The sequence below is a fragment of the Mobula hypostoma genome, chromosome 15, assembly GCF_963921235.1.
Source record: "Mobula hypostoma chromosome 15, sMobHyp1.1, whole genome shotgun sequence".
NCBI classification, from domain to species: domain Eukaryota; kingdom Metazoa; phylum Chordata; class Chondrichthyes; order Myliobatiformes; family Myliobatidae; genus Mobula; species Mobula hypostoma.
In genome coordinates this window covers 59,133,007-59,159,682 of record NC_086111.1, presented here as the reverse complement: position 1 = coordinate 59,159,682, position 26,676 = coordinate 59,133,007, and the positions used below count along the sequence as shown (strand labels likewise).

At 37.7% G+C, this 26,676-nt stretch overlaps 1 protein-coding gene across 5 annotated transcripts in view; it reads right to left on the bottom strand.

The window, feature by feature from the left end:
* Window positions 1–1,126: 1,126 nt before the first annotated feature.
* Window positions 1,127–26,676, bottom strand: part of iqsec1b (IQ motif and Sec7 domain ArfGEF 1b) — a 518,432-nt gene continuing 492,882 nt past the window's right edge. For 4 of the 5 annotated variants that reach the window (XM_063068134.1, XM_063068137.1, XM_063068135.1 and 1 more), the window contains 7 exons: window positions 22,548–22,577; window positions 16,414–16,539; window positions 10,954–11,053; window positions 10,643–10,804; window positions 10,205–10,381; window positions 8,384–8,433; window positions 1,127–4,885 (listed from right to left, as the gene is read on the bottom strand). In XM_063068134.1, coding sequence (XP_062924204.1) covers window positions 4,328–4,885; window positions 8,384–8,433; window positions 10,205–10,381; window positions 10,643–10,804; window positions 10,954–11,053; window positions 16,414–16,539; window positions 22,548–22,577 — 1,203 coding nt within the window. In that variant the 3' untranslated portion in view covers window positions 1,127–4,327. The remainder of the gene's footprint in view (window positions 4,886–8,383; window positions 8,434–10,204; window positions 10,382–10,642; window positions 10,805–10,953; window positions 11,054–16,413; window positions 16,540–22,547; window positions 22,578–26,676) is intronic. The other variant, XM_063068138.1, reaches the window with a different exon arrangement.

Here is a 26,676-nt window from a genome sequence, read left to right as displayed (position 1 = left end):
ATTGTCACTGTTGGTGAACAATCATATCAACAGTGTTGCTACAGGTATTCCTCAGTGCAGTGTCTTTGGTCAAGCTATCTTTAGATGCTTCATCATTGACCTTCCCTTCCAGTATAAGGGTAAAAATACCTATGTTCAATAATAATTTCTTGATCTTTAATTCCATTTGCACTTCCTCAAAGGAAAGCATCCATGCAGCACAACATGGACAACATTCACTGATGGGATGAGAGGCAAGTAATATTTGCACCAATTAAGTTCTAGGTAATAACCATTTTTCCTTGATCTTCAAAGCCATTATCACTAATTAGCATTGATGGGTGATGATAATTACTTATTATCAACATTCTGGGACCCCTATAAACCAGAAATGTAAATTGTTCAGCCACATAATTGTGACTGTAGAATACAGCCGGAAGGTTGCTATCCTGCAGCTGTAATTCACTCCTAGGCTACCGAAATCAAAGCACAATTCAGAAATATAATGGAACATTCTCATTGTCTAAACAAATGCAGGTCCAATATTTATGAAGCCATGTATGGCCAAATAGCCTTTTGAATGGTACCCAGTCTAAAAATTATGTAGTGTGTACCATTTGCAATATATGCTGCAGAAACTTGCCAAGACGTTTTCAATAACACTTGATAATCCTGAAATTTCTGTGACAAAGAAGAACAAACATTTAGCACAGACAACAATGGTTCATTATGCCACTACTCGACCTTCTTAAGGGCATTTAATGTCGGGTAAAAGTGCTGCTATTTCTAGCGAAGCCACTTCTCATAAATAAGGTTTGATTATGCAATGATCATTACTTAACAACTCGATTGCCATTACAATCACAAAGTTTGTGCCAATATATTTTGTCTGGAATGGCTTGTTTAACATTTAGACATAGGTGAAGGTTTAGAATTTTCCATCAAAAATCATTTGCAGGATCTACATATAATTCCACCTTGTATAATAATAGCAGTCTGTTACTGTGAAGATCAAAGCCTGCAGACCAATAGACAAAAAGCATGCGTAAGATATGATTTTAATAAAAATATAGGAATTGTCCAAAAGGAAAATGGAAGGCAACAAGCAGACAGCTCTCTTTCTGAAAAGGTAAGCAAATCACAAAATAAAAAAGACAAACATAGTAGTTATGTATGATTTATTTTGCGTTCTCCACATTATCACAGTCATAGTTTGACATGGATAGGGTTGTGAACTACTTACAACCATAATGCATATTAGAATGAATCCACTCCTCTCCTCATGTACATAATAAATGGATCTTAGTTGCAAATCAGTTGCAATGCATGGATTCTTGAAAGCATCTGACAATAAATGAGTATGCTTTTAAGAACTCCTTGCTTGCAACAAGCAAACAGTCTGACATGGCTGCCACAGAAGTACAATAGATCTAAGCATTACGATAGTTCAGGAACAGAAATAATGCAACCCTATAATGACTATGGACATATTGATAAAACTAATTTACAGATATATACAAATTAAAGAACTGTCTATTCATTAACCCCACCTTCAATATATTTTCCCACTCCCTTTCCCATCTCACCCTTGAGATAAAGTATTCCATTTTTAGTCTATGTACACAATTACTTTGCTATATTTGCAGGCAGATGTGGCAGTGTCAAATGACTTTGTACAATGAGTACAAACCTAAATACATGCTGGACTGCAGTAACACATTGCTTTACATGAGACAGTAATTTAACATCAAAAGTTTAACTTGTATTTGCTGACGTTCATTCAGTTCTTTGTTACCAGAAGCAAGAGGCTTCTGCAGCATGCATTGCAAGATGGGAAAACATTTGACATCAGATGGTTGCAGCTTTCTCTCCTTTGTAAGCATTACAATACTTGTACACTAATATTAAAGTGATCTTATCCAAAAAAATCACATTATGATACATTTCATTCTTAACTTAAAAAACTCAATACAAATACACATTAGTTGTTTTATTCCAGAAAAGATCAGGTCTGCAACATCTGCAAGATAAAGTGGGTGAATTACAAGCCATATAATGTTCTCTTCTTAGTCTGGCATCATTTGGTAGAAATTATTTGTAAAAATAAAAAAAGAGAAATATCCAACATCTTCATGAAAGTATATGCTTCAGTCAGAATTTTACAAATGACATACGCCATGTGTTGGAAATCATTTACACATCAACTTTCAGGCACATCTATACAGAAGCCAGGACAAATTGATAATGCAGATATTTAAGCAGTAAATATAAAAAATAATCCACACTATTCCTAATTTAATACATTTTTATTTACAATGAAAGTTCACGATAATCTCAAACAATTTATGCACAGTATAAGTAACAAACAATAGTATTCATGAAGGGGTTATTGTGCAATTCCTAGAGGGACTTGGAACAAGTGCCTCCCCCACCACTATCATCTAGAATGGCAACCAGATCTTTTTTGGAACAAGTTTTAGATTATAGTTAGACTATAGTTATAAGTACAGAGGTATGAAGAAACAGTCTAAGTATTTTAATATGAGATCAATTTACCTCAACTATATTTAATGTCAACACTGAAATTTTGCAAATATACAGTATGTAGAGTGTAGCCTCACAATATTAACATTAAATGACATGCAAGATAGTCTGTTTCATTGAGAACACATTATTCTTTATACAGAAAGGAACAGAATCTCAGGAATTAGTCCAAGTAGAGTGATAAGACAATGTGATCCAAGTTGTTCAAGAATGATTAAATTAATAAGCCTGACATATATTCTCACTTCGTAGTACATACTGTAACTGTAAGAAAATATTGCACACACTGGAAACAAAACTGGAAAAAAAAGGCTAAACTCTATTTGCTGTATTTGCTCTCTATGGCAGCTAACAAAGTGCTCAGTTCATAGATTTGCTGGCATTTTTGTAGGGGAAACTGTTATTTTTAGAAAATAAAGAGTCTGAGCTGGTCTTATTTTAGAATGGTCCAGGCCAGTGATGTTCCTTCACTTTTAGCAGACCTTTCACTTTATCACTGAATACATTACTTTGCAAGCTTACTAGTGCTGTCACATCAACCATGTGTCTGCTGCAATAGTTTGATATTAGGCGATATCAACAATCCACATTTGAAATAAAGGGACAAAGTTTTAAATTTCAGAAAAAAAGTATGACAGTGATGTGAGTGCGAGATGTACTCAGCCTGCTGAGTGCAATGTACTTTGAAGCAAAAAAATATATCTCTCTCTCTTTCTTAAGAAAATGGAATTTCACCTTTGAAGGTTTTGCTATCACCTGCTAATTACTCTCAGTGCAGACTTCAGAATATTTGTGTATGTACATGAAGTTATGTTTATACTGTACGTAAACAGATCAAGTAAATTTTGACCTATTAAGTTTTACCTTCATTTGTCTCCAACTGATAAGCAGTGCTTTGGAATGAAGGATGGCAAGTTCACATAATCAGATGCCAACTGAATAGCAAACAGCAATAACTTTCATTAGTTAGCTCACCTAGAATATTAATTATATTAATTTCAATACTGAAGTCAAATAGGTGTGCAGTGTCTCTTATTAAAATATGCATGTTATACCTAAAGCAAATTTTGATTAAAGTATTAAGTGATGGTATAGTTGGCACACTTAATAAAGATTATTTATGATGTGTTTGTTATAAGGGGCTAAGCTGAATAAATACTTAAAGTGTTTATTGTTGCCCAAAATTCTACAATTTTAAGTCTCTGTGAATAGTTGAACAACTTTTTTTTAAAGCAAGGCTTATTTTGCAGCTTCAGGTTACTAGCCATTACTTTCTATGTGCAATTAAACTATCAAAGATTAGAATTCAAACAAAGCCACCAGAACAATTTTCTGTTTATATAAGCATTTCTTCCACTGTCAGAATCCATTGTCACAAAGCAACTCTCAAATCATTTGAACCACATCAGGTATTTTGTTATAGGCTGCCAAATTTGAAATAACAAAACAGCTGTAAGGAGGTACACCAAGGGAAATAAAACATGTTTTAACTACTGGAAAACTAACAGTACAAGCACTGAATGGTAAACAGCACGAAAGGTTTCAACCTGTCTCAAGCAAGGTAAAGAAACCTAGGAAAATTTTCCCCTGGGTAGCCTGAAGGACCATGTCAATTATTTTACTTCTAATTTTGTACTAGGACTGTAAATTCAATTTTTCCGTGGGCTACTATCAATAATACACTGTAGTATTTTCAAGTGCTTTCAAGTTTGCAAGTTAGATTTGTATATTGCTGCATTTAAGTGCCAGTGCAGCTTTCTTGTGAAGTTACAAGCATACAACATTTTTAATTTCTCTTTTCCTCCTACACTATTGTACTGATGCCACTTGTGTGTTTGGTCTTGCTTGTGCTAGGAGCAGATGGCGGTTGCTGGCCATGAAGATGCTGAGTATGAGCAGAATGCTGGGAATGGGAAATAGGCACAGGAGGGTGAACTGCATGGGGGTGCTGTTGCACATAGGGGGCGTGCTGGGAATGCGATAAGTGCTGGTGATGCTGATGAGGGAACTGCGCATGTTGAGGAGGGTGGTAGTGATGATGGTGGTGATAAGGAGGTGGTAGAGGCTGTGTTTGCTGCACATGACAGAATTGGGAATGGTGTGCATGCAGCTGCTGGGACGGTATTTCTGTCTGACCTGTGTGATGCAGAGCTGAGGAATGTTGCTGATGTGGAGGATATGGAAGCTGCTGAGATGGTCCTGCTAGAGTATAACCCTGGGATGATTTTCCTCTTTTACTGCCAAATATAGAACCAAGCAATGATGATGAATTTGACATTGTCTGATGTGGACGGATTGGATTTTCTCCTCGTGTAGATGAGCTGACTCTTCGATGTACGTGCGGGCTGTTAATGACTGACCCCTGGGAGGAAAAAGAAAAGAAACTTTAATTATTTAAGAAAAATTGTTGAAATTTACTTACATCTGACAAGTATTATATTTTTGACTATATAAGATTAATCCATATGTATTGTTTTGATAACTGGATCTCTTTTTTTCCAATGATTATGCATTGTCCTTATCAGATGTCACAAATGAGTTTCAACAAACTAATGTGACTAGACTTTTGAATGATTGACTTATTTTGAAGGAATGATAAACCCTATATAATTTACATATTGATTATAACATTAATCTGTAGATAAATAGTCTTGTAACATTAATTTATATAAAGTAAAATGATTTTTGTATTTTATTTTATTTAGAGATACAGCATGGTAACAGGGTCTTCCAGCCCAAGTACATCCATGTGACCAACTAATCTACTAGTCTCCTTGGAATGTGAGAGGAAATAGGAGCAATTATCTTCATTTTTAATTCAGACATTATTCTAATACGTACTGTAGAACTCCGTATGTTTGGGACTTTAGTGTTGCTGGATTGGTAGATTTTCTTGATTATTGGAAGAGCACATACTCCAGTGCTCTTTTTACCTCACTGTTTAAAATATCAAGCAGGATAGCAGGGTATTTGTTTCAATGAACACAGCAAGTTTCAAGAAAGGGCTTTAGTACGCTAGATTGAGCCTGATTCAGGACTATTGGGATTTTTGAAGAAACAGGTGGTAGATTATTAGAACTTTACATATTTGCATCAACAGTAATCCTAAACCATCCAAACCCATTCTCCCACATGATAAAGCTCATTTCTCAGAAGTCAGTTAAACTCATTTCAAGGTTACTGCTATAGAGAGAAAACTGTAGTTCTGTTGATATCACGCATGCCTGGGCTCTCTTGTTATGCTCTCTTTTTAAAGTTACACTCTGAGTGAATAGAGACCCCTAACTATTATTAAGATCATATACCTTTTGCTATTATATGCTAAGAATATTTAATTATAGAAAAAGCATATAAGATTAAAATTTTCACATTTATATTACAGCTACAACTTTCATAAATATCATGATGCAGATATTTACCTTATTGATTTATAAGTTTTGAATTTCATGGGAAACAAAGTTCATTGCTACTTTAAACTTCTTAGAAACTTCTTATATAGCTGGGTTTTGAAATAATTGACCAATAGATGCCTTTTGACATCAAATAACCATGAGGAAGTGATCAATACTGATGTGTTTAAAAGACACCTGCTTAATTCAATATCTATTTGCACAATAATTTAAAAGACAATTGGTTAATGGATCCTCAATGTCATAAGATCATTGTGATAGGTAAATGAATTAAAAATCCTTTTCTAAAAGGGAGGGATGTTTGACTTCTTCATTTTCTTACAATATTTCATTCTCTGCATTTCTCCACTATTTCCCCGACTTTAAATCCCTCTAAAATTTCTTTGATGAGCACCCATTTATTTTTTCTTAGGGTACCATGACTCGGTATCATACAATTCCTTTACCCGTTTATTCTTAGAGCTCTGTAATGTGGTGCTGACAGTGTTTTTGAAATGAAATTGATTGTTATCTGGATAAATTCATGAATGGAGCACAAACAAATTTGAATATACAAGCAGACAAAAGTGCCATAATCTGCTCATTGAATGGCCATACAAATATAAAAATACATTGTTACTAAGTGAGTAATTTCTCACTTTGGCCTTCAAGTGTGCTGAATCTCAGTTTGGTGAGGAATATGCTGAAGCTCAAGCAAATCCTGAGAGGCTTACAACTTTAACAATTATTTTGGATTCCAAAAACCTTCTATGTCAAGTTATGAAATTTCTGTCTTAGCATGTCTCAATAATTTGTGCATCTTTGGTTGTATATAATCATCTAGCAGATAAAATTGAAATATTCATATAAAAAACGAAATTTTTGTCAAGCTATGATGATCAGATTTTTAAAGACAAATGTATAAAAGATGCAAACATTATTTACAATTTTCCATACAATATTTACATGATTGGAGATACGAAATATATCCTTCATGATATATTGATATACATTGCTTTTCAATTACTGTTTATTCCATAGCAATTCCCCTCAAGCTCCTGTGCAAGAACTCGTATTATTTTCTCAGGTGAACAGGCTGATCTGATCAACATAGGTCCATTTTCCAGGTTTTGTTGACTCTCCAACCTGGAAGCAGAAGCACTGCTCAAGAGACAAAATTTTCTTCCACTAGTATTCAGTTTTTTAATTTCTTTTGTGTCTTAAATGAGGAACTCAAATGTTGTGAAATTCCATCATGGATTTCCCAGATATGAATGATTATTCATTATTCCAATATTTGACCTGGGAGCTACTGGCTACATGTTAGCTGTTTTATATATATTATCTTTTTTACAGAACACCATTCACAAAACACTTCTCCCTCTTCTTGACTAACATATTTATTTTTCACATGAGACTTTATGCTTTCATAAGCCATCTTAATTGCTATGCCTAACTATAAAAGGTTTAAAATTTGCAAAAGATTAACTGACATATATAATAAACAACAATCTCTATATTATCTACAAATTCAATAGTTGCCATGGTGAATTTAAATATTTGCCTTTAATTGGCCATTCTTCCACATTTAAGTAAAATGAACTGAATTGCTATTTGGCCCCCTGTTTGTGCATATGGTCTAATTGTTCATTCAAAATTTTAATACATATTGGACAAATGTGATTGATTGTTTACAATAAGCAACAAATTTCAATTCATTCTTTAAGAACACACAAGACTATTACAACAGGGACATTTGCACAGACAAAACAAAAACTGTAAATACATTACAAATGTTCAGAGAAATTAAAAAAGTTATTTTACAGAATTTCTGGCAATTTTATGTGAAAAGAGCAAATCTATTTATCCTTATGCCATCACACTGTAAGCATGCATGGGCAATACATGAAGTTGGAGCTGGAGCAGGGTAGTGGGAGTAAATGCTTGTAAAATGAATGATTTTTATGAAATCCACACTCAGATCATCTAACACTATCCAGTTTTTCTATGTGTTTCCACACATTGCTTTGAACTGTTTTATCAAAATATTAACATCTTAAGAACTCAAAACCCTGACTGAGAATCTTAAGTGTTATTCTGAAAATTGGTAGCCAAAAAAAGGAATATGTTTAAGTGCGGCTCATACAAAGCAAAATAATAAAACAGCCATGTTCAAATGTTATAACATGGTACTTGTTAAATTTATTCAGCATGACATGCTGATGATCTCAGAAGCTTCAGACTCAATTGCTGCTAGCAGAACCACATTCAACTGATTCCATCAACAACGGTGTGTGCCTCGACAAGAAGCCTGACTCTGCGCGAGCATTAGATGCACTTGGCAAGCAGTTCACACATGCATTTCTATGTGGCAGGCAGGCTACTTACTGGAAAAAGCAAAAGGATGCAAAACAAATGTTTTAAATATATACATTATACATCCAGCTACAGAGCAATTACTTCCTACTTACTTCCATATTGCTGTCTAGCGATCCTGCACTGCTGCGGCGCCCACGCTTGCCTGCCCAGGACATGCAACACCAAAGATTAGAAACCAAGAATTAACCCAGGGGCCACATCCTCATACCCAATGCACATTGACTGGTCTCTGTACATGGTAGAAGCTGAGCACGTCTAATTGGGAACCAGCAGGCAAACTTGAAGGAAACTGAGCAGCGTATTGGGGGACAATAGCTGCAGGAAATCTAATTAGATTTTTTAAGCTTAAAAGTAACAATAGCTCATTGTTGTATTTCATTGTTGATTGGAAAAACATTCTAAATGAAATAATTCAAACAATTAATGCTATTGTTTCAAAATTTGATTTCTGTTTTCAATTCATACAAATATGGGTGTATATTGTATAAAACATATACTGCAGATGTGAAAAAAAATACTTCAGCAATATGGGTGATGGTTATTTTATTACCAATGGAAACTACATATATGACTAGATTTGTGGATAGATAGATGCAACAGTATGAACATGTTGCTCAACTCCTCCTTAATCTGGTATTGTACTTAATTTTTAAAGTAGTATCCATTGATCTGAAAAACTGGACCTCAAGTGGATTTCATTTTTCTACTCTGTGATTGAGCAATGGCTAATACGAAACTGGTGGAACCCAGGTCAAATGGTGAAAGATGAAAGAGCCTCTTTGAAAGAGATGCAAATCCAATCTTCTAACCAATGACCTTACCTAAACATGGTATGTTTTACAGAATATGGGATGTGTAAAGCTGAACATTTTGTGTTAATATTTCTGTTTAATATCAGAAGTGTTTGAATTGTACAGAGAATGAAAGCTCTATAAAGTACATAAACATGGATCCTAGACTAATTTGGGTAAGTAGTCATTTTAAAGTTTCATTAAAACCTAACAATAAAACAGTTTTGTTTTGAATACAAGCATACATCATATGACAAAATAACAGTGCACATCCATAATTAAAAAGAACTTTAAAAGAGAACAAACAGACTTGAGACCAAACATTACTAAGCAAGCTACAACAACTGAATTATTTCCATGAGTTCACTTTGATTTAGATTTGCCAATGCACAATGCCGTTCCTCACATTAAACAAAAACAATGGTTGAACATGTACTGATCCAAGCACAAAGCACAGAAAATTTCGTTTTTGTCTACATTGTAGAACATTCTCTTCATCCTAGATATAATTCACTCCATGCTGACCATTTCTTGACTCAGTAAATCACATGATGTGTTAATCTGAAAACAGGTTATATTTCTGATAATTCCAATGACTTCAAAAATCTGCACAATTGAATAATTGCTTAAAGTACATACATCATAACTCAGATTAAAATGTTGAAAGTGGACTTTTCAATCGCCAACAATTTTAAACTTATTTGTTTACTGATCATAGTTTGGATTCTGCAAGTGATTATGCAACATGAATGTGCTGCAAAACAGTTTAATATTAACATAATAAAATATTTGTGTTCATTGTAAACCATATTGTAAGTACTTTCACATGATATTTTTTGTGACATCACTCACAATTGAGTATCATATTTGCTAAAGCTAAAGTTTGCATGTAAGATTAATAAAATTAATACACAACTTCAAATGCTGAAAATTAAGAAATAAACTGGACTTTTTTTGGAATAAGCATGAAAGAGTCTGCAAAAGTTAACTGACATTTGACAACACCAAAATGGCTAAGTAAATAATGTTTCTAAACTTTTGTCAAAACTGGAAGTTCTATTCAAATCATATTTAGTAATAACAAGACAAAATGGAAGGTAAAAGTAATTGCTATCATCATACCTGCTTCGGAAAGGTCCCTGAGTGAACTGCTTAGGGCGGTCCTCTTTAACCCCTCCCCAGTGGCATAACTATCATCCAGGCTGGTCCTGCTTAATGTACCAATACCAGGTTCCTTTTTCAGGCCTGATGCTTGAGAGATACTTGGCCGTACAACTCCCTTCTGCTTTTCCAGCTCAGCTAAAGATAAAATGTTGAATTATATTTTCTTATAGTGCATGTTGAAATTGTGCAACGGTGTCAACAAGAGAAACAATTCAAGAGCATGATAAATTTGATTTTGTAAGACTACTGCGTTTAGGTTTAAATGAAACCTTCAACATTAGAATATTTCATACAACGAGGAGCTGCAAATTGAAGCAGTAAAACCAAACCTATTGAAGCTCACATGTAAAAGTTGGAACACAAATTCAAGACTATGTCAAATAATTTTGTACTTACATTCTATCCTGTACTTTTCCATTTCTTGAACCTCTGCAATAGATTCACGAAGGTCATCGGTAAATTTTTTACGATCCTGTGGATTTGGGGCATTGAAATTAATAAGGACTTTAATGTCAGCACCTGTATTAGCTGAAGTAAGTCGGATTCCATTTGGGTAATCTAAGAAAAATATAAAATAGTAATTTTGTGTTAACATTTTTATTTTTGCAATACATAGAACTATTACTGACAGAAATAAACAGTGTTTTGAAAGATTTTTAGGTTTAAAAAATTTGGAAGTGCATATTGAGAGTTTATTTAATTCTTACACTGATTTTCAAAAAGAAGAACTTGTATCCCATACAAGGAAAAGGATTGCCGGAAACTGTAGGTCACTGAATTTTTCTTCTTTTGAAAGATCTTTGTAACCTATTAAAAGATAAACATGATTTACTTATAGGTGCAACTGTTAACTATTAAGTAAGCAGTACCACTATCAATTCACTTCAGCCGGGAAACATTTTATAACACAAAATATTTATTAATGTTAACCTTTCAAAATTCTTTTGGAAATGTAGTAATCAGTATTTGAAATAATGCCTATATATTCCCCATCTGGAATGTTTGCGTGAACCAGCATGGCAGCATTGCAGGTAACATAGTGCTATTACAGCACCAGTAACATGGATTCAATTCTGCCACTGTCTGGAAGGAGTGTGTGCATTCTCCTCATGATCGCATGGATTTCCTCCGACATTCCAAAGACACGTGGGTTAGTAAGCGTTAATTGGTCACATGGGTGTCTGCTACAAAAGGCACGATCTCCTGGTGGCTCTCCATTTCAATTCGACTTTCTATTCCCATTCTGACACGAGTCCAAGGCCTCCTCTAGTGCCACAATGAGACTAAGATCAGGATGGGGAAGCAGCAGCTCTAATCTTTCTAACTTTCGGTAATTTCTCAACCCTGCTCCTCCATCTCTCTTTTTCTACTCCTTTTTCTGGCTACCCTCTCACTCCTTCAATTCTCCTCAACTGCTCATTACCTCCTTCTAGTTCCCCTCGCCCTTCCCTTTATTCTATGTCCATTGTCCTCTCACGTCAGATCCCTTCTTCTTAGCCATTTACCTCATTCACCTATCACATCCCAGCTTCCTTCAGCCCTCCTTTCCCCACCCACCTAATTGCCCCCTCACCTGGTCTCACGTATCATCTGCCAGCTTGTACTCTTTCCCTTCCCTCCATTTTCGTATTCTGGCTTCTGCCCTTTTTCAGTGCTGATGAAGGGGCTCATCCCGAAACATCCACTGTTTATTCTCCTCCGTAAATATACCGATGACATGCTGACTTCCTCCAACATTGTGTGTGTGTTTCTACTATCCTACCCTGCTTCTGCTTTTTTCCATCTCTCCCCACCTGCCCCTACCCTCCACGCAGTTTCAGCCAGGAAAAAGGATTTCCTCCCAATCTCCCAAGCACTCTCAACAAAGGAAAACATGAAATGTCAGGATTCATCACTGCCTGTAGTCTGGCCAACTAAACAAAAAAAATTCAAGACTAAGACCTGAAAACCAGCTCCAACCTCATGGTGTATTGAATTGAATTTATTACTTACGTACATCCTTCATATATATGAGGAATAAAAATCTTTACGCTACGTCTCTGTCTAAATGTGCAATGTGCAATTTATAGTAATTTATAATAAATAGTGTGTACAACAGGACAGTCAATATAACACAGAAATACAATTGTATCAGCATGAATTAATCAGTCTGATGGCCTGGTGGAAGAAGCTGTCCCAGAGCCTGTTGGTCCTGGCTTTTATGCTGCGGTACCGTTTCCCAGATGGTAGCAACTGGAACAGTTTGTGGTTGGGGTGGCTCAGGTCCCCAATGATCCTCCGGGCCTTTTTTACACACCTGTCCCTGTATATGTCCTGAATCGTGGGAAGTTCACATTTACAGATGCACTGGGCTATCCGTATCCTTTCTGCAGAGTCCTGCGATTGAGGGAAGTTCAGTTCCCATACCACGCATGGAGCAATAGTTACCCTGTTGAGTTGTCTAGTTCAGAATATGGACAACTTAAAGCCACTGGAGGAGTACCATCAATGCCTTCTCCACAAAATCCTTCAAATATATTGATAGGATAAGCAAATCAATGTCAGCATCCACTCACTAGCTAACAGCTCAGTACTAAAACTCTTAATCTTTGTTCAAAGGCACTGAACACTGAGTGTCCATTCTGTGAGTCCTGCATAGGACTCTGTAGTCACCCCAAAACCTATAAAACTGGATGAAGATGATTCATATCCAAACCTAAAGGACAAACTAATTAGCATCAAGTCTTCAGGAATTTTTCAGCAAAAGAAATATGACACAATTAAAATCAGCATTCTGTCCAATTTAAAAATGATAAACTTATTGTGAGGTTCCTTGCACTCATTGTTTGTTAACAGAAACAGTCCGTTATTCTGCATTAACAGAAATATTGAATGTATGTTAAGGAGAGAAAAAATAACCTTCATATTAACAACTGTGAAGTAAGATTATGTTAGTCATCAATGAATAAATTCTTAGAGAAGAGTCATGATAATGTCTGAGAATGTTATAATTACTTTGAGGGTAATGTGATTTAAGAATTCAACTAGAACCCTAAAGTTAATGAACATCAGTATCAAAGGAGAGGGGAGTGTTGGCTAAGATACAATGAACTAATGGGCCAAAACATGATGGCTGTTAGATATTTGTGAAGCAGCACATTTTTGAACTTCTATGCACAGATGGTCAAAGGCAGGAGACTCTGGTGTGAGAAATCAGACTCTGTCATCGACTGCTGGACTCACTATTGTAGCCAGCAGCAGAAAAGTGACATACTGAAAAGAGCTTGGGTGTACTTTACATTTAATCTTCAATTTATACCCCATGCAACCGCCTTGGCAAAGCATTGTTCTGTGGAAATAGTAAAATAAGCACTTTGCTTATTTCATTTTAACTATATAATTATTCAATTATTTGTTACATTGTAATTAGTGTTTCTTACATTTTATATTTAAATATTTTTAAATTATGTAAATTTATGTGTAGATTTTAAATGCCTTTGAACAACCAAGGACATTTAAAAATGGTTAAAAATCTACTGGTGGCAGCAAGCAAGGGCTGCCAGAGGTTCAATATCCCATGCCTATTTGCCACCTACAGCCTGTTGTACATCATGAGACCTTTGCAATGTATAGAAAGCCAGACTCTTCACCCCTCACATCTCGGAAAAGTCTAGATAGACAGGAATCACTGGCTCTTGTCCAGGCAGCAGGAGGGGTCCAGGATGATGCAGCTCAGTGGAAAACTGATCAGTGAGAAATTTAATTTTGTGAAGTACTTAAATAATATATGATAATTTTATCAATCTCTAGAAGGTCACCCCTCAGTTTCCATGTTTAAAAAAAGCCTAGACCTTAGGCCTTTATCTTAAGCTATTTCACAAGATAGATACAGTTTAGCCTTAATCTTCACATAGACTGGAAGGTGGAATGTAATTTCACTGTTAATAAGAAAGAGAAAAAAAGCAGATCAACTACCAATCAGTTAACATTCCAACAGTAAAAGAGGAATTGCTAGAATTCGTTACTAATTATGTGATAGAAGAGCACTTGGAAATGTAAATATATATTTAGCCAGAGTCAACACCGGCTTTCACAAAAGCAAAATGGTGTTTGATAAACTGAAGTCTGCAACCAATGGCCTAGGTATATTAGAACCAGTAAAACACATTATGCTAACATGAGAAAATCTGCAGATGCTGGAAATTCAAGCAACACACACAAAATGCTGGTGGAACGCAGCAGGCCAGGCAGCATCTATAGGAAGAAGTACAGTCGACGTTTTGGGTCGAGACCCTTCATCAGGACTAATGGAAAAAAGAGATAGTAAGAGATTTGAAGGCACCAGAGGAAGATGGAGAACAGGCAAGGAGTTATTGTGAGAGGGAAAGAGAGAAAAATAAATAGGGATGGGTAAGAAGGGGAGGAGGGGCATAATGGAAGTTAGAGAAATCAATGTTCATGCCATCAGGTTGGAGGCTACTCAGACGGAATATAAGGTGTTGTTCCTCCTACCTGAGTGTGGCTTCATCTCGACAGTAGAGGAGGCCATGGATTGACATATCGGAATGGGAATGGGACGTGGAATTAAAATGTGTGGCCACTGGGAGATCCTGCTTCCTCTGGCGGACAGAGCATAGGTGTTCAGCAAAGTGGTCTTTCCCAATCTGCGTCGGGTCTCACCAATATATAGAAGGCCACACCGGGAGCACCAGACACAGTATATCATACCAGCAGACTCACAAGTGAAGTGTCACCTCACCTGGAAGGACTGTCTGGGGCCCTGAATGGTGGTGAGGGAGGAAGTGTAAGGGCAGGTGTAGCACTTCTTCCGCTTACAAGGATAAGTGCCAGGAGGGAGATCGTTGGGAAGGGACGGGGGGTACGATGGACAAGGGAGTCGCATAGGGAGCGATCCCTGCGGAAAGCAGAAAGTAGGGGGGAGGGAAAGATGTGCTTGGTGGTGTGATCCCGTTGGAGATGGCAGGAGTTACGGAGAATTATATGTTGGACACGGAGCCTGGTGGGGTGGTAGGTGAGGACAAGAGGAACCCTATCCCTAGAGGGGTGGCAGGAGGACGGGGTGAGAGCAGATGTGCGTGAAATGGGAGACATGCGTTTGAGGGCAGAGTTGATGGTGGAGGAAGGGAAGCCCCTTTCTTTAAAAAAGGAAGACATATTATTATGCTTATGCTTGTCACATTATGCTTGTGACCTCGCGAGCTACAAAACAGGTCATTACATGATTAGGGCTTTTAGGTGTGGAGTAATATGTTAACATGGACTGAAAGCTGATTCATGAATAAAAATATATTTGGATCTGGGCCCAAAACATTGATGTAATCATGAAGAAGGCACACTATCAGATGCACTTCATTTGGAGTTTGAGGATATTTGGTATGTCACCAAAGACTCTAGCAAATTTCTGCAGATTTACCATGGAGCATTGTGACTGGTTGCATCATTGCCTGGTATGGATATACACTGGAGTATCTAATTTTCTTGCAGACTACAAATGTCACGACATATGTCCGTGGTAATCAACCTGATTCTGGTAATAAACTGTAAGCAGTTATTCATAGTTAGTTATGATCCATATCAATATCTGATGAAGGAACTAAGTACATCTATAATATGATCACACAAAATTAGGTGGGAAATTATCTTGTGACAATACAGTAAAAACAGTTTCAATTGGGGGGGGGATGAAGGTAGCACATGATACAGGCAAATATGAAGCTGACCATTTTGATGAGAAGATCAGAAATGCTGATTACTTTCATACAGAAATAATTTACAAACTGACCCATGCTGACCTCTTTATCCATATACTACCTACACTTATGTGAATGTACATTTATTTAGAAACAAAATTTCAACTCAATATTCATCTAAAACAGGGGTTCCAAACCTTTTTTTGTGTCATGGACCAGTATCATTAAGCAAGGTGTCCACGGACATCAGATTGAGAACCCCTGAAAAAGAATGTGTTACTTCATTCCAAGAAGTATTAGAAGTACAGGTGTAAAGTAGGTTTACCAGATGATGCATCTATCAGTTGAATCTTTATGATGCATTACACTAAAAAGCAATTTCACAATAAACAGGATTGACACACTGGCAAAATGTGGCGTTTGAAGTAAATCTTATCATCCAATGGATACATTTGGTTAAGTAAAGTGATTACATACCACTAGCAGGTCATTAAATAAGAAGATCTCTCGCTGGTGTAAGCCAAGTTTCTGAGGCTTATTTGGATCTGGAACCTCAAATAATCGGCAATAACAGACTAATCTTCGATGGGGTAGTGAAAGTACCTAATTAATGAAGATCAGTAAAGATATTCAATCAAGAATACTATCACAGAGATGAGCAAATACAATTCAATTAATCTGGAAATGCTTAACAAATCTTTAAGATTTATATTTAAAAATCATCAAGGTGCTAAGATTCATTGAAAACCTAAGTATTTTGTGACTTAAATAAGCATAACACTTGTAATCAAAACATTTCAACAGCAAATATAGAACTTTACATTAGTGTTACAAAGTATCAGTATATAAATCACCATACCATCTTCAATCTGAGCATCCAAAAGGTATCAATAGTTATCCTTTAGGCAGCTTTTTGAAAAGTTTTGGATATATGTGTACTTCTTAAAAAATAAAACATTATAAACCATACACGTTTTCTTTCACATTTTTGAAGATTACTCTCCAAAATCAAATAATGTATAATTATTTTATTAACGAGGAATCTGTCATTTTAATTTTCTATTACATGTAAACAGATCTTAACTGTGCTGTGCTGAAGCATGTCTTTGCCCAGAGGATAAGATCCAAGCTATTTGCAAGAGCAGAGAAATATTAAGTAAGCATTTCTAAACAAGAAATTGGTCGGCTGGTGGCACAGTGAGATCAGCACCAGGCTCGAGTTCGATCCAGTGACAGACCGCCCCCATGCGCGCTCTCCATCCGCATCGGGTTGATGTCGAGCTTGCAACTCGGCCTCGTAAAATAATACTATGAAATGTCTACGCGAGGAGTGGCGCCCCACACAGTCTTTCGAACTGCGCCTTGTAAGGCATGAAAATGCCCAACGCTGGCCTCTCAGGTCTGAGTCGACGTCATCATCATCATCATCATTTCTAAACAAAGCTTAATAATAATGATTCAGAAAGAATGTGTTCTGCAGTGATATTGGTATAAAAGATTATCGGGCTCTGCTCACAACTTACAAACTGCAAACTATTCAACATTCACTTTAGAGTGTCTAATTATCCCCTTCGTTCCACTTCCGAATGAGCCATTCTATTTTCATCTTAGAAAGATGTGAAGGACCCAGGGGTACTATTCACAGGAAAACAACTGAATATCTCACCAGTGGCTTTTATTCTTTAACAATATAATCGAAACAAATCATTGGACCATTATCCTATTGCCATTAGTGGGTACACACTGTGTGCAAATTAACTACCACATTTCCTATATTATAGAAGTAACTTCTTCATCAGCTTTAAATCACTTTGGGATGCCTAGAGGTGGTGAAATATGCTATTTGAATTCAAGTATGTTCTCCTTTACTAAAGCATTAAACTTCCTTTACCTCCTCAATATTTACCTTTCATAAATGCTAGAGGTTCACAGATTTCTTAGTCACTAAGATTGATACTATTTGTTCAACTGCTCAAGGCTCCTAGGCCACCCAGCTCACCTAGGCAAGCTTCAACTAAGATTTCCTCAAACAACACACACACACACACACACACACACCTTGAACTCACATTTCTCTTTCAATTCTCTGCATCTTTCCCTCAGCTTCCCAGAGCTCATCTTGCCCATAAGCCTCGTTTCATGCTCCCTTAACCATATTCAATAGACTATAAACAATAGGTGCAGAAGTAGACCATTCGGCCCTTCGAGCCTGCACCACCATTCTGAGATCATGGCTGATCATCTACTTTCAATACCTGGTTCCTGCCTTGTCCCCATAACCCTTGATTCCCCTATCCATAAGATACCTATCTAGCTCCTTCTTGAAAGCATCCAGAGAATTGGCCTCCACTGCCTTCTGAGGCAGCGCGTTCCACACCTCCACAACTCTCTGGGAGAAGTTGTTCCTCCTCAACTCCGTCCTAAATGACCTACCCCTTATTCTTAAACCATGCCTTCTGGTACTGGACTCTCCCAGCATCTGGAACATATTTCCTGCCTCTATCTTGTCCAATCCTTTAATAATCTTATATGTCTCAATCAGATCCCCCCTCAATCTCCTTAATTCCAGCGTGTACAAGAAGCCCAGTCTCTCTAACCTCTCTGCGTAAGACAGTCTGGACATCCCAGGAATTAACCTAGTGAACCTGCGCTGCACCTCCTCCACAGTCAGGATGTCCTTCCTTAACCCTGGAGACCAAAACTGCACACAATACTCCAGGTGTGGTCTCACCAGGGCCCTGTACAAATGCAAAAGGATTTCCTTGCTCTTGTACTCAGTTCCCTTTGTAATAAAGGCCAACATTTCATTAGCCTTCTTCACTGCCTGCTGCACTTGCTCATTCACCTTCAGAGACTGATGAACAAGTACTCTTAAATCTCTTTATATTTCACCCTTACCTAACTCCACACCGTTCAGATAATAATCTGCCTTCCTGTTCTTGCTCCCAAAGTGAATAACCTCACACTTATTCACATTAAACGCCATCTGCCAAGTTTCTTCCCACTCACCCAGCCTATCCAAGTCACCTTGAATTCTCCTAATATCCTCATCACGTCACACTGCCACCCAGCTTAGTATCATCAGCAAACTTGCTGATGTTATTCACAAGCCTTCCTCTAAATCATTGATGTAAATCGTAAACAGCTGTGGTCCCAATACCGAGCCCGGTGGCACCCCACTAGTCACCATCTGCCATTCCGAGAAACACCCATTCACTGCTACCCTTTGCTTTCTATCTACCAACCAGTTTTCTATCCATGTCAATATCCTCCCCCCAATGCCATGAGCTCTGATTTTACCCACCAATCTCCTATGTGGTACCTTATCAAATGCCTTCTGAAAGTCAAGGTACACCACATCCACTGGATCTCCCGCGTCTATCTTCCTGGTTACATCCTCGAAAAACTCCAATAGATTAGTCAAGCATGATTTACCCTTGGTAAATCCATGCTGGCTCGGCCCAATCCTATCACTGCTATCAAGTTATGCCGCTGTTTCATCTTTAATAATGGACTCTAGCACCTTCCCCACTACTGATGTTAGGCTAACAGGGCAATAGTTCTCTGTTTTCTCCCTCCCTCCTTTCTTAAAAAGTAGGATAACATTAGCCATTCGCCAATCCTCAGGAACTGAACCTGAATCTAAGGAACATTGGAAAATGATCACCAATGCATCCACAATTTCCAGAGCCACCTCCTTTAGTACCCTAGGATGCAGACCATCTGGACCTGGGGATTTGTTAGCCTTCAGTCCCATCAGTCTACTCATCACCGTTTCCTTCCTAATGTCAATCTGTTTCAGTTCCTCTGTTACCCTACGTCCTTGGCCCATCCATACATCTGGGAGATTGGTTGTGTCTTCCCTAGTGAAGACAGATCCAAAGTACTTATTAAATTCATATGCCATTTCTCTGTTTCCCATAACAACTTCTCCCAATTCATTCTTCAAGGGCCCAACATTGTTCTTAACTATCTTCCTTCTCTTCACATACCTAAAAAAACTTTTGCTATCCTCCTTTATATTCCTAGCTAGCTTGCGTTTGTACCTCATTTTTTCTCCCCTTATTGCCTTTTTAGTTAAGTTCTGTTGCTCCTTAAAAATTTCCCAATCATCCATCTTCCCACTCACCTTAGCTCTGTTATACTTTTTTAATGCTATGTTATCTCTGACTTCCTTTGTCAACCACTGTGGCCACTTTCCCCCCCCCGTTGAATTCTTCCTTCTCCGGGGGATGAACTGATTTTGCACCTTGTGCATTATTCCCAAGAATACCTGCCATTGCTGTTCCACTGTCTTTTCTGCTAGGATATCCGACCAGTCAACTTTGGCCAGCTCCTCCCTCATGGCTCCATAGGCTCCTTTGTTCAACTGCAATACTGACACTTCTGATCTGCCCTTATCCCTCTCAACTTGCAGATAAAAACTTATCATATTATGGTCACTAACTCCTAATGGCTCCTTTACTTCAAGATCACTTATCAAATCCTGTTCATTGCACAACACTAAATCCAGAATAGCCTTATCCCTGGTCGGCTCTCGTACAAGCTGCTCCAAAAATGCATCCCGTTGGCACTCTACAAACTCCCTATCCTGGGGTCTAGTACCAACCTGATTTTCCCAGTTCACCTGCATGTTGAAATTCCCCATAACTACTGCAACATTTCCTTTGCCACATGCCATTGTTAACTCCCTATTCAACTTGCACCCAATAACCATGCTACTGTTTGGGGGCCTGTAGGTAACACCTATTAGGGTCTTTTTGCCCTTACTGTTCCTCAGTTCTATCCACACTGACTCTACTTCTCCTGATTCTATGTCCCCCCTTGCAAGGGACTGAATCTCATTCCTCACCAACAGGGCCACCCCACCCCCTCTGCCCACCTTTCTGTCCCTTCGCTAGCACGTATACCCTTGTACATTCAATTCCCAGGTCTGATCCCCCTGCAGTCATGTCTCTGTTCTCCCAACAACATCATAGTTACCCATTTGCACCTGAGCTTCAAGCTCATCCACCTTATTTCTGACACTTCGTGCATTCAGATATAGAATTTTTAACCCATTTCTCCTCTCTCTGTTTAAATCGCTGCCTATTGTGCATAACCCAGCTCCCCGAACTCTCACCGGGCTATACGCCCCTTGAATTTTGTTGTCCTTCTTAAATTTACTTACTCTTTCTGCACATTTAACTCCATGCTCCGTCAGACCATCCCTCTGCACATGTATCCTCCTTATCACTCGTTCCACCTCACCTTTCTCTACTTCACACTTAATATTCCGGAACCGTGTAGTCCCCACCTGTCCTTTATATTCCTATAGAAACATTGACCATGTTGTCTCCCTTGTCCATTTCAAACTAAATAACATTTAACAAAATGTTAACTAATGCCAAGCACAGTTTTGGCATGTGTTTAGTGCTATTGGCACAACTTTTGGCCAATTAACTACTGCAGCCCTATTTCTGAAGGTTTTAACACTGGAGAATAAATTTTATTATTTTTGTTTACATTTTTTTTATCCTTTCCCTAACCTGTTTATCCAGATCTTTTACTCTTCTTACCATCTCATTTTTGGTATTCATGTAACTACTCTAAAAACACTTCCTTAATGGTCCTTGCATTGTTAGTAACTTTTATTTTGACTGGTGACTAAGGATTTCTGTTCAGAAACAAAGTTTCAATGTATACTTTCATCAGCTTTGCATGCAAAAATAATGAAACAACAGCACTTAAAGGCATATTTAACATAGCAAATCTAATACACTCTTCACCATAATTATATAGGTAACTGAGCAGCAACTTTCGGTAGCTGCACATAGCCAGGGAAATACAGAAATTCCAAAATTGCTCTGCAGAACTCGAGCTATGTATTACTTAACTAACATTCACTAAAAAAGTACTCTGTTTCAATACTGAATTGGCTATAGTGTTCATTATTCTAAATGTCACTTTTGGTTTAGATCATGCCACCTCAGAATGGGCTTTTTGATCTTACTGGTTAAGATGGTGCAGGATCAGTTATTTGTTCAGTCCAAAATTATGAAATAGATAACATACAGTGAGCTCTGAGATACAGCAAATTCCAGTATAAATGTTGATAGCTAGAGGAAAAATTTATGTTGAATGAATAACCAGCACAATGGATTGACAGCTAATGATAAGATTATTGTCAATGTATTTTGGTAATCAATCTGCATGATCATTTTTGCAGTCAATTATCTGAGTGCGAAATTATTTATATAGAAGTTAAAAGCTATACTACAGCGCTCCAGTGAGAGTTCAATACCACTCCAGGGCAAATGAAGTAAAAGTACTACCCACAGCCCATGAACAGATAAATTAAAATGATTAAATCTAAGTAGTCAACAATTCAACTGGTTACTGTGATCTCTTTCATGATTAGAACTGTGTGGGGAGGGCTGAACTAGACATCTGCAAAATAAAAGCCTCAATATATGCCATTTCTAAATGTTTGAAATGCTTATCAAAATTTTCAGTACACAAGTAGTTTCATTGTTCCTGTTGTGTTAAAGTCAGTTATTTTAACTAGCGGTGATATCTTGTAGAGAAGTTCAAAAGAAAACTTGGCCATAAAAATAAAAAGTAATACTTACACAACCAAGTCCATGATGCAGAGATCCAATCTACAGCAGAAAGAAATATACAATTTATTAAACTTCAGAAAAATAAAGGAATTAATAACACAGCAGAGTGAATACAGTGCTAAAAGACTAATTCTTCAGAAAATAGAATTGTTTCCATCTGCCATACATATGTGTACTGATTCCATTAGCAACAAGGCTGCCTCTTAAATTTATTCCAAGCTTATAAGTCTATATTTCTTATTTTCTTAATTGCTAATTTTCTTCTAAAGGTAATGAGTCAGACAAGTGTGACAGCTTCTATCATTTGTTTCTAAGAAGTCCTTAAACTGTGTCATCTGGAGCTCTGTCAACAATGTCATTGTTACTTCCCAAGAACTATAATATTCAAGGTATGAAGTAGAAAAAGAGAGACAAAATGACATTGACTTTTTTTGAATGAATGTCAAGTAATGGTGCTGTTAACAATGCATTATATACAGCACTGAGTGCTTCGACCCCTCTAGTTTATGGAATGAATGTTTTGAGATAAGGATTTATTATTTTCTGGTCCAAGAGAAAAATTGCAAGAATGAAGTAAGAGAAACTTGTTGTTATGCCAACAGCATAACAGACCCAACTCGTGCAACTTTTCAAGACTGGATTGAGCATGCAGGTGAGAACAGGAAGTAACCAGCAGTTAAAATTTTTAAAAGGGAGAGATTACAGTGAACAAGTCACAGAACACTACAGCACAGTAAGTCTCTTCTACCATCTAATCAGTACCAGCCTGCCCTTCTGTCTAGTTTTATCTATGTGCACCCAGACCATAGATCTCCATACCTCTCTTATCCATGTACCTATTCAAACTTCTCTTAAATGTTACAATTGACCTTGCATATACCACTTCCACTGATAGTTTGTACCACACTCAGAGTGAAGAAGTTTCCCTCTTCTTCTTCTTAAACCCATCACCCTGACTGGGACATGGGCTGCCGACAGCAGCTCACCAGAGTCCTCCGTCCAAGGCCAGTCTTTCAATTTGTCCCCAGATGTAGCCCATCTTCTTGGTATTCTTTTTCTCCCAGGGATGAGGTCTCTGGAACCTGTTTGCATTTCTGTAGCTCTGCCTTTTTTACAGAATGGGGTTTCTAGCCCCATGCCCAGCACTCCTCCTTTCACAGATGGGCTTGGGACCATCCACGGTGGAGTGAAGTTTCCCTTCAGAGGCCCCTCAAATATTGCACTCTTCACCCTCAACCTATGACCTCTAATCCAACCTGAGAGGAAAAAGCCTACAAGCACTCACCCTATCTACATCCTTCATAATTCTGTCCACCTCTATAAAATTTCCCCTCATTCTCCTGTATTCTCAACTGATTCAGCCTTTTCCTGTAGCTCAGCTCCTCCAGTCCTGGCAACATTCTTGTAAAATTTCTCTGAAATTTCCAAGTAATACAATTAAAACCTGGGATTGACAGATTAATTACAGGGAAGCAGAAGCAATTTTGGCAGATAGTCAACCAGATGGGGTTTTATGGATAGCCAAAGAGCTTCAGGGTCATTTCTGTTATTCTTAACTTAAAGGAAAATGAGGGGTCACCGCCTGAAATGTTGACTGTACTCCATTCAGTACAGTCTGGTCTGGCCTACTGAGTTCCTCCAGCAATTTGTGTATGTTGTTTGGATTTCCAGCATCTGCAGATTTTCTCTCGTTTGTGATGAATTTAAGTTCCTCATTTGACAAGTTAGCATTTGAACACATTCTATAGAATACAAATGCTGGGACATAACCAGAAGCCCACAATTGTTATGTGTTATTTCAGCTAGATGCACAATTTACAGGATGCACTGGTGCAAGTTAACAAGCTGACTTTGACAGAATTTTCCAGCTCTAAAGTTTCTTTCAGTAACCACCAAGACATCAAGAACAACACAATCAGCTTGGTTGTTACCCTGCATATCCAACACTTTTCACTACAGGTATATCTTAACTGCACTGTGCATGCTAGACAAGGCACTGTGACAACACACAAAACCTTCTTAGGTTGCACCTTCGAAACCCATCGCTTTTACCATTTTGGGATGTGGGTTTCATTCAGATGGCCAACATTTATTGCCCATCCCTCAATGCCCTCAAAGTGGTGGTAGAGATTTATCTTCTTGAGCTATCACAGTCCTTCAGGTGAAGATGCATTTAATATGACTTGGACCAAGCAAAGATGAAGGTGAAACATTTCCAAGTCAGATTAGAAGGAGGTGATGTTCATATGCACCCGTTGCCTTTCACCCACTGATGGAAGTAGAAGGTTTGCAAAGTACTCTTGGGCTGCATCTGGCAAGAAACATAGCTATGGTGTGCCAGTAGCAGATGGAGTAAATATTTAGGGTGATCCAACAGACATCAATCAAGGCAGTTGTGTTGTCCAGGATTATGTTGAGCTTCTTGGTGATTGGAAGTGTACTCAACTAAGCAAGCAGACAGTATGTTCATCACACTTCCAGCCCATGCCCTGTAGATGGTGGAAACATTTTGGTGTGTCAAATAAAAAGATACCTAAATTCTGACTGTTCCTGTAGCCTCAGATGTAGACACCCAAAGTAGTTGATTTGGGAGTTCTTCAGTGCTGGTAAGTTCAGTGAACATTAAGGGAAACCAATTAGATACTCTCATGTTGGAAGTAATAGTTGATATTTTAAGACATAGATTTTTTTCCAGTTACTGGTAAGTTGCATATGTAATTGAAAATTTCACAGTCATGTATCTGATTTTATGGAAAGATAATTGATGAAGCTACTGAAGATAACAGGTCAAAGAAAATGGCCTGATGAACTCTTGCAATGATGTAATTTCTTTGTGTTAAAATAGGACTTAAATTGTTGGAATATTTTCACTTTTATGCCTTTTCCTTTTAGTTTTGTCAGTCAATTCCTGTCTTGTCATCAAGGAGGTTGGGTCAATAAAATTAAGCTCTTTGGTGTATGTTTGAAGAACAAGTGCCATTTAATAGCACCACTGAACTTTCATCAATTTGCTAATGACTGAGTAGATTAACTGAGAGGTCTTTACTTGGATTGGATTTGTCTACTTATTTGACAACTTTTCACACTTCTGGGTTTTTGCCAATGTTATAATTATATGGAAGAGGTTAACTAAAGGTACATCTAATTCTGGAATATATGTTTTCAGTACTTAAGATGGAATCTTGTCTGTTCCCAAACCTTTGCTGCATCTACCTCTTGTTTCTTGCTATTTCATGCAGTAAATCAATTGGCTGAGTTTGGTTTGCCTTTGTTTCTTGAATTTCAAGCAGCAAAGGTAGACCATTTACTTAGCACTTCTGGCTGGACATAATTGAAAATTCTTCAGCATTGTCTTCAACATTCATGTGCTGGGCCTCACCATTGTTCTTGAAGCCTCCTTGTCCTCTCATATAACGTTTAATGTCACTTAAAGGAATATCACCTTTCTAGGCTGCACATTATCTTGAGAAAGGCAAAGTACTGATGTTTTTCATTACAAGGTTAAATCTTGGAATTCCCCATCAGCACTATGATAACTTCAGACAACAGTCCAAGACAACAGCTCATCACCTTCTTCACAGGAAAGTAGGTTTGCCAATAAATTCAGAAATGACTGGAAGATTTGTGGATCATTGGGATTTCTTCTGGGGAAGGATGAGCTGTCCAAAAGAGATGGGTTACACCTGAACTTGATAGTGCCCAATACCTTGTGGGCAGGTTTGCTAGAGTTGTTGGGGAGGGTTTAAACTACATTGACAAGGGGATAGGAACTAGCGTGGCAAGTCAAAGGGTGGGGCAATCATGTAAAAGTAGATGCAGCACGTAGAGAGACTGTGAGGAAGGATAGGCAGTGGATAGGACAGCCATTTGGATGAGTTTAAATGTGTCTATTTTAATGACAGATCTCGTGATGGGCGAGCACTTCAGAGACAGTGACCACAACTTAGTGACCTTTAGCACAGCCTTAAACAGGGAAAGGCAGACAGTATGGGAAACTATTTAATTAGGGAAGGGTGAATTGTGGTGCTTTTAGGCAGGAACTTAGGAGCCTAAATTGAAAGCAAATGTATTCAAAGAAATGAAGAACTGAAATGTGGAGGTTGTTTACTGAGCACTTGTATGACGTTCTGGATAGTTT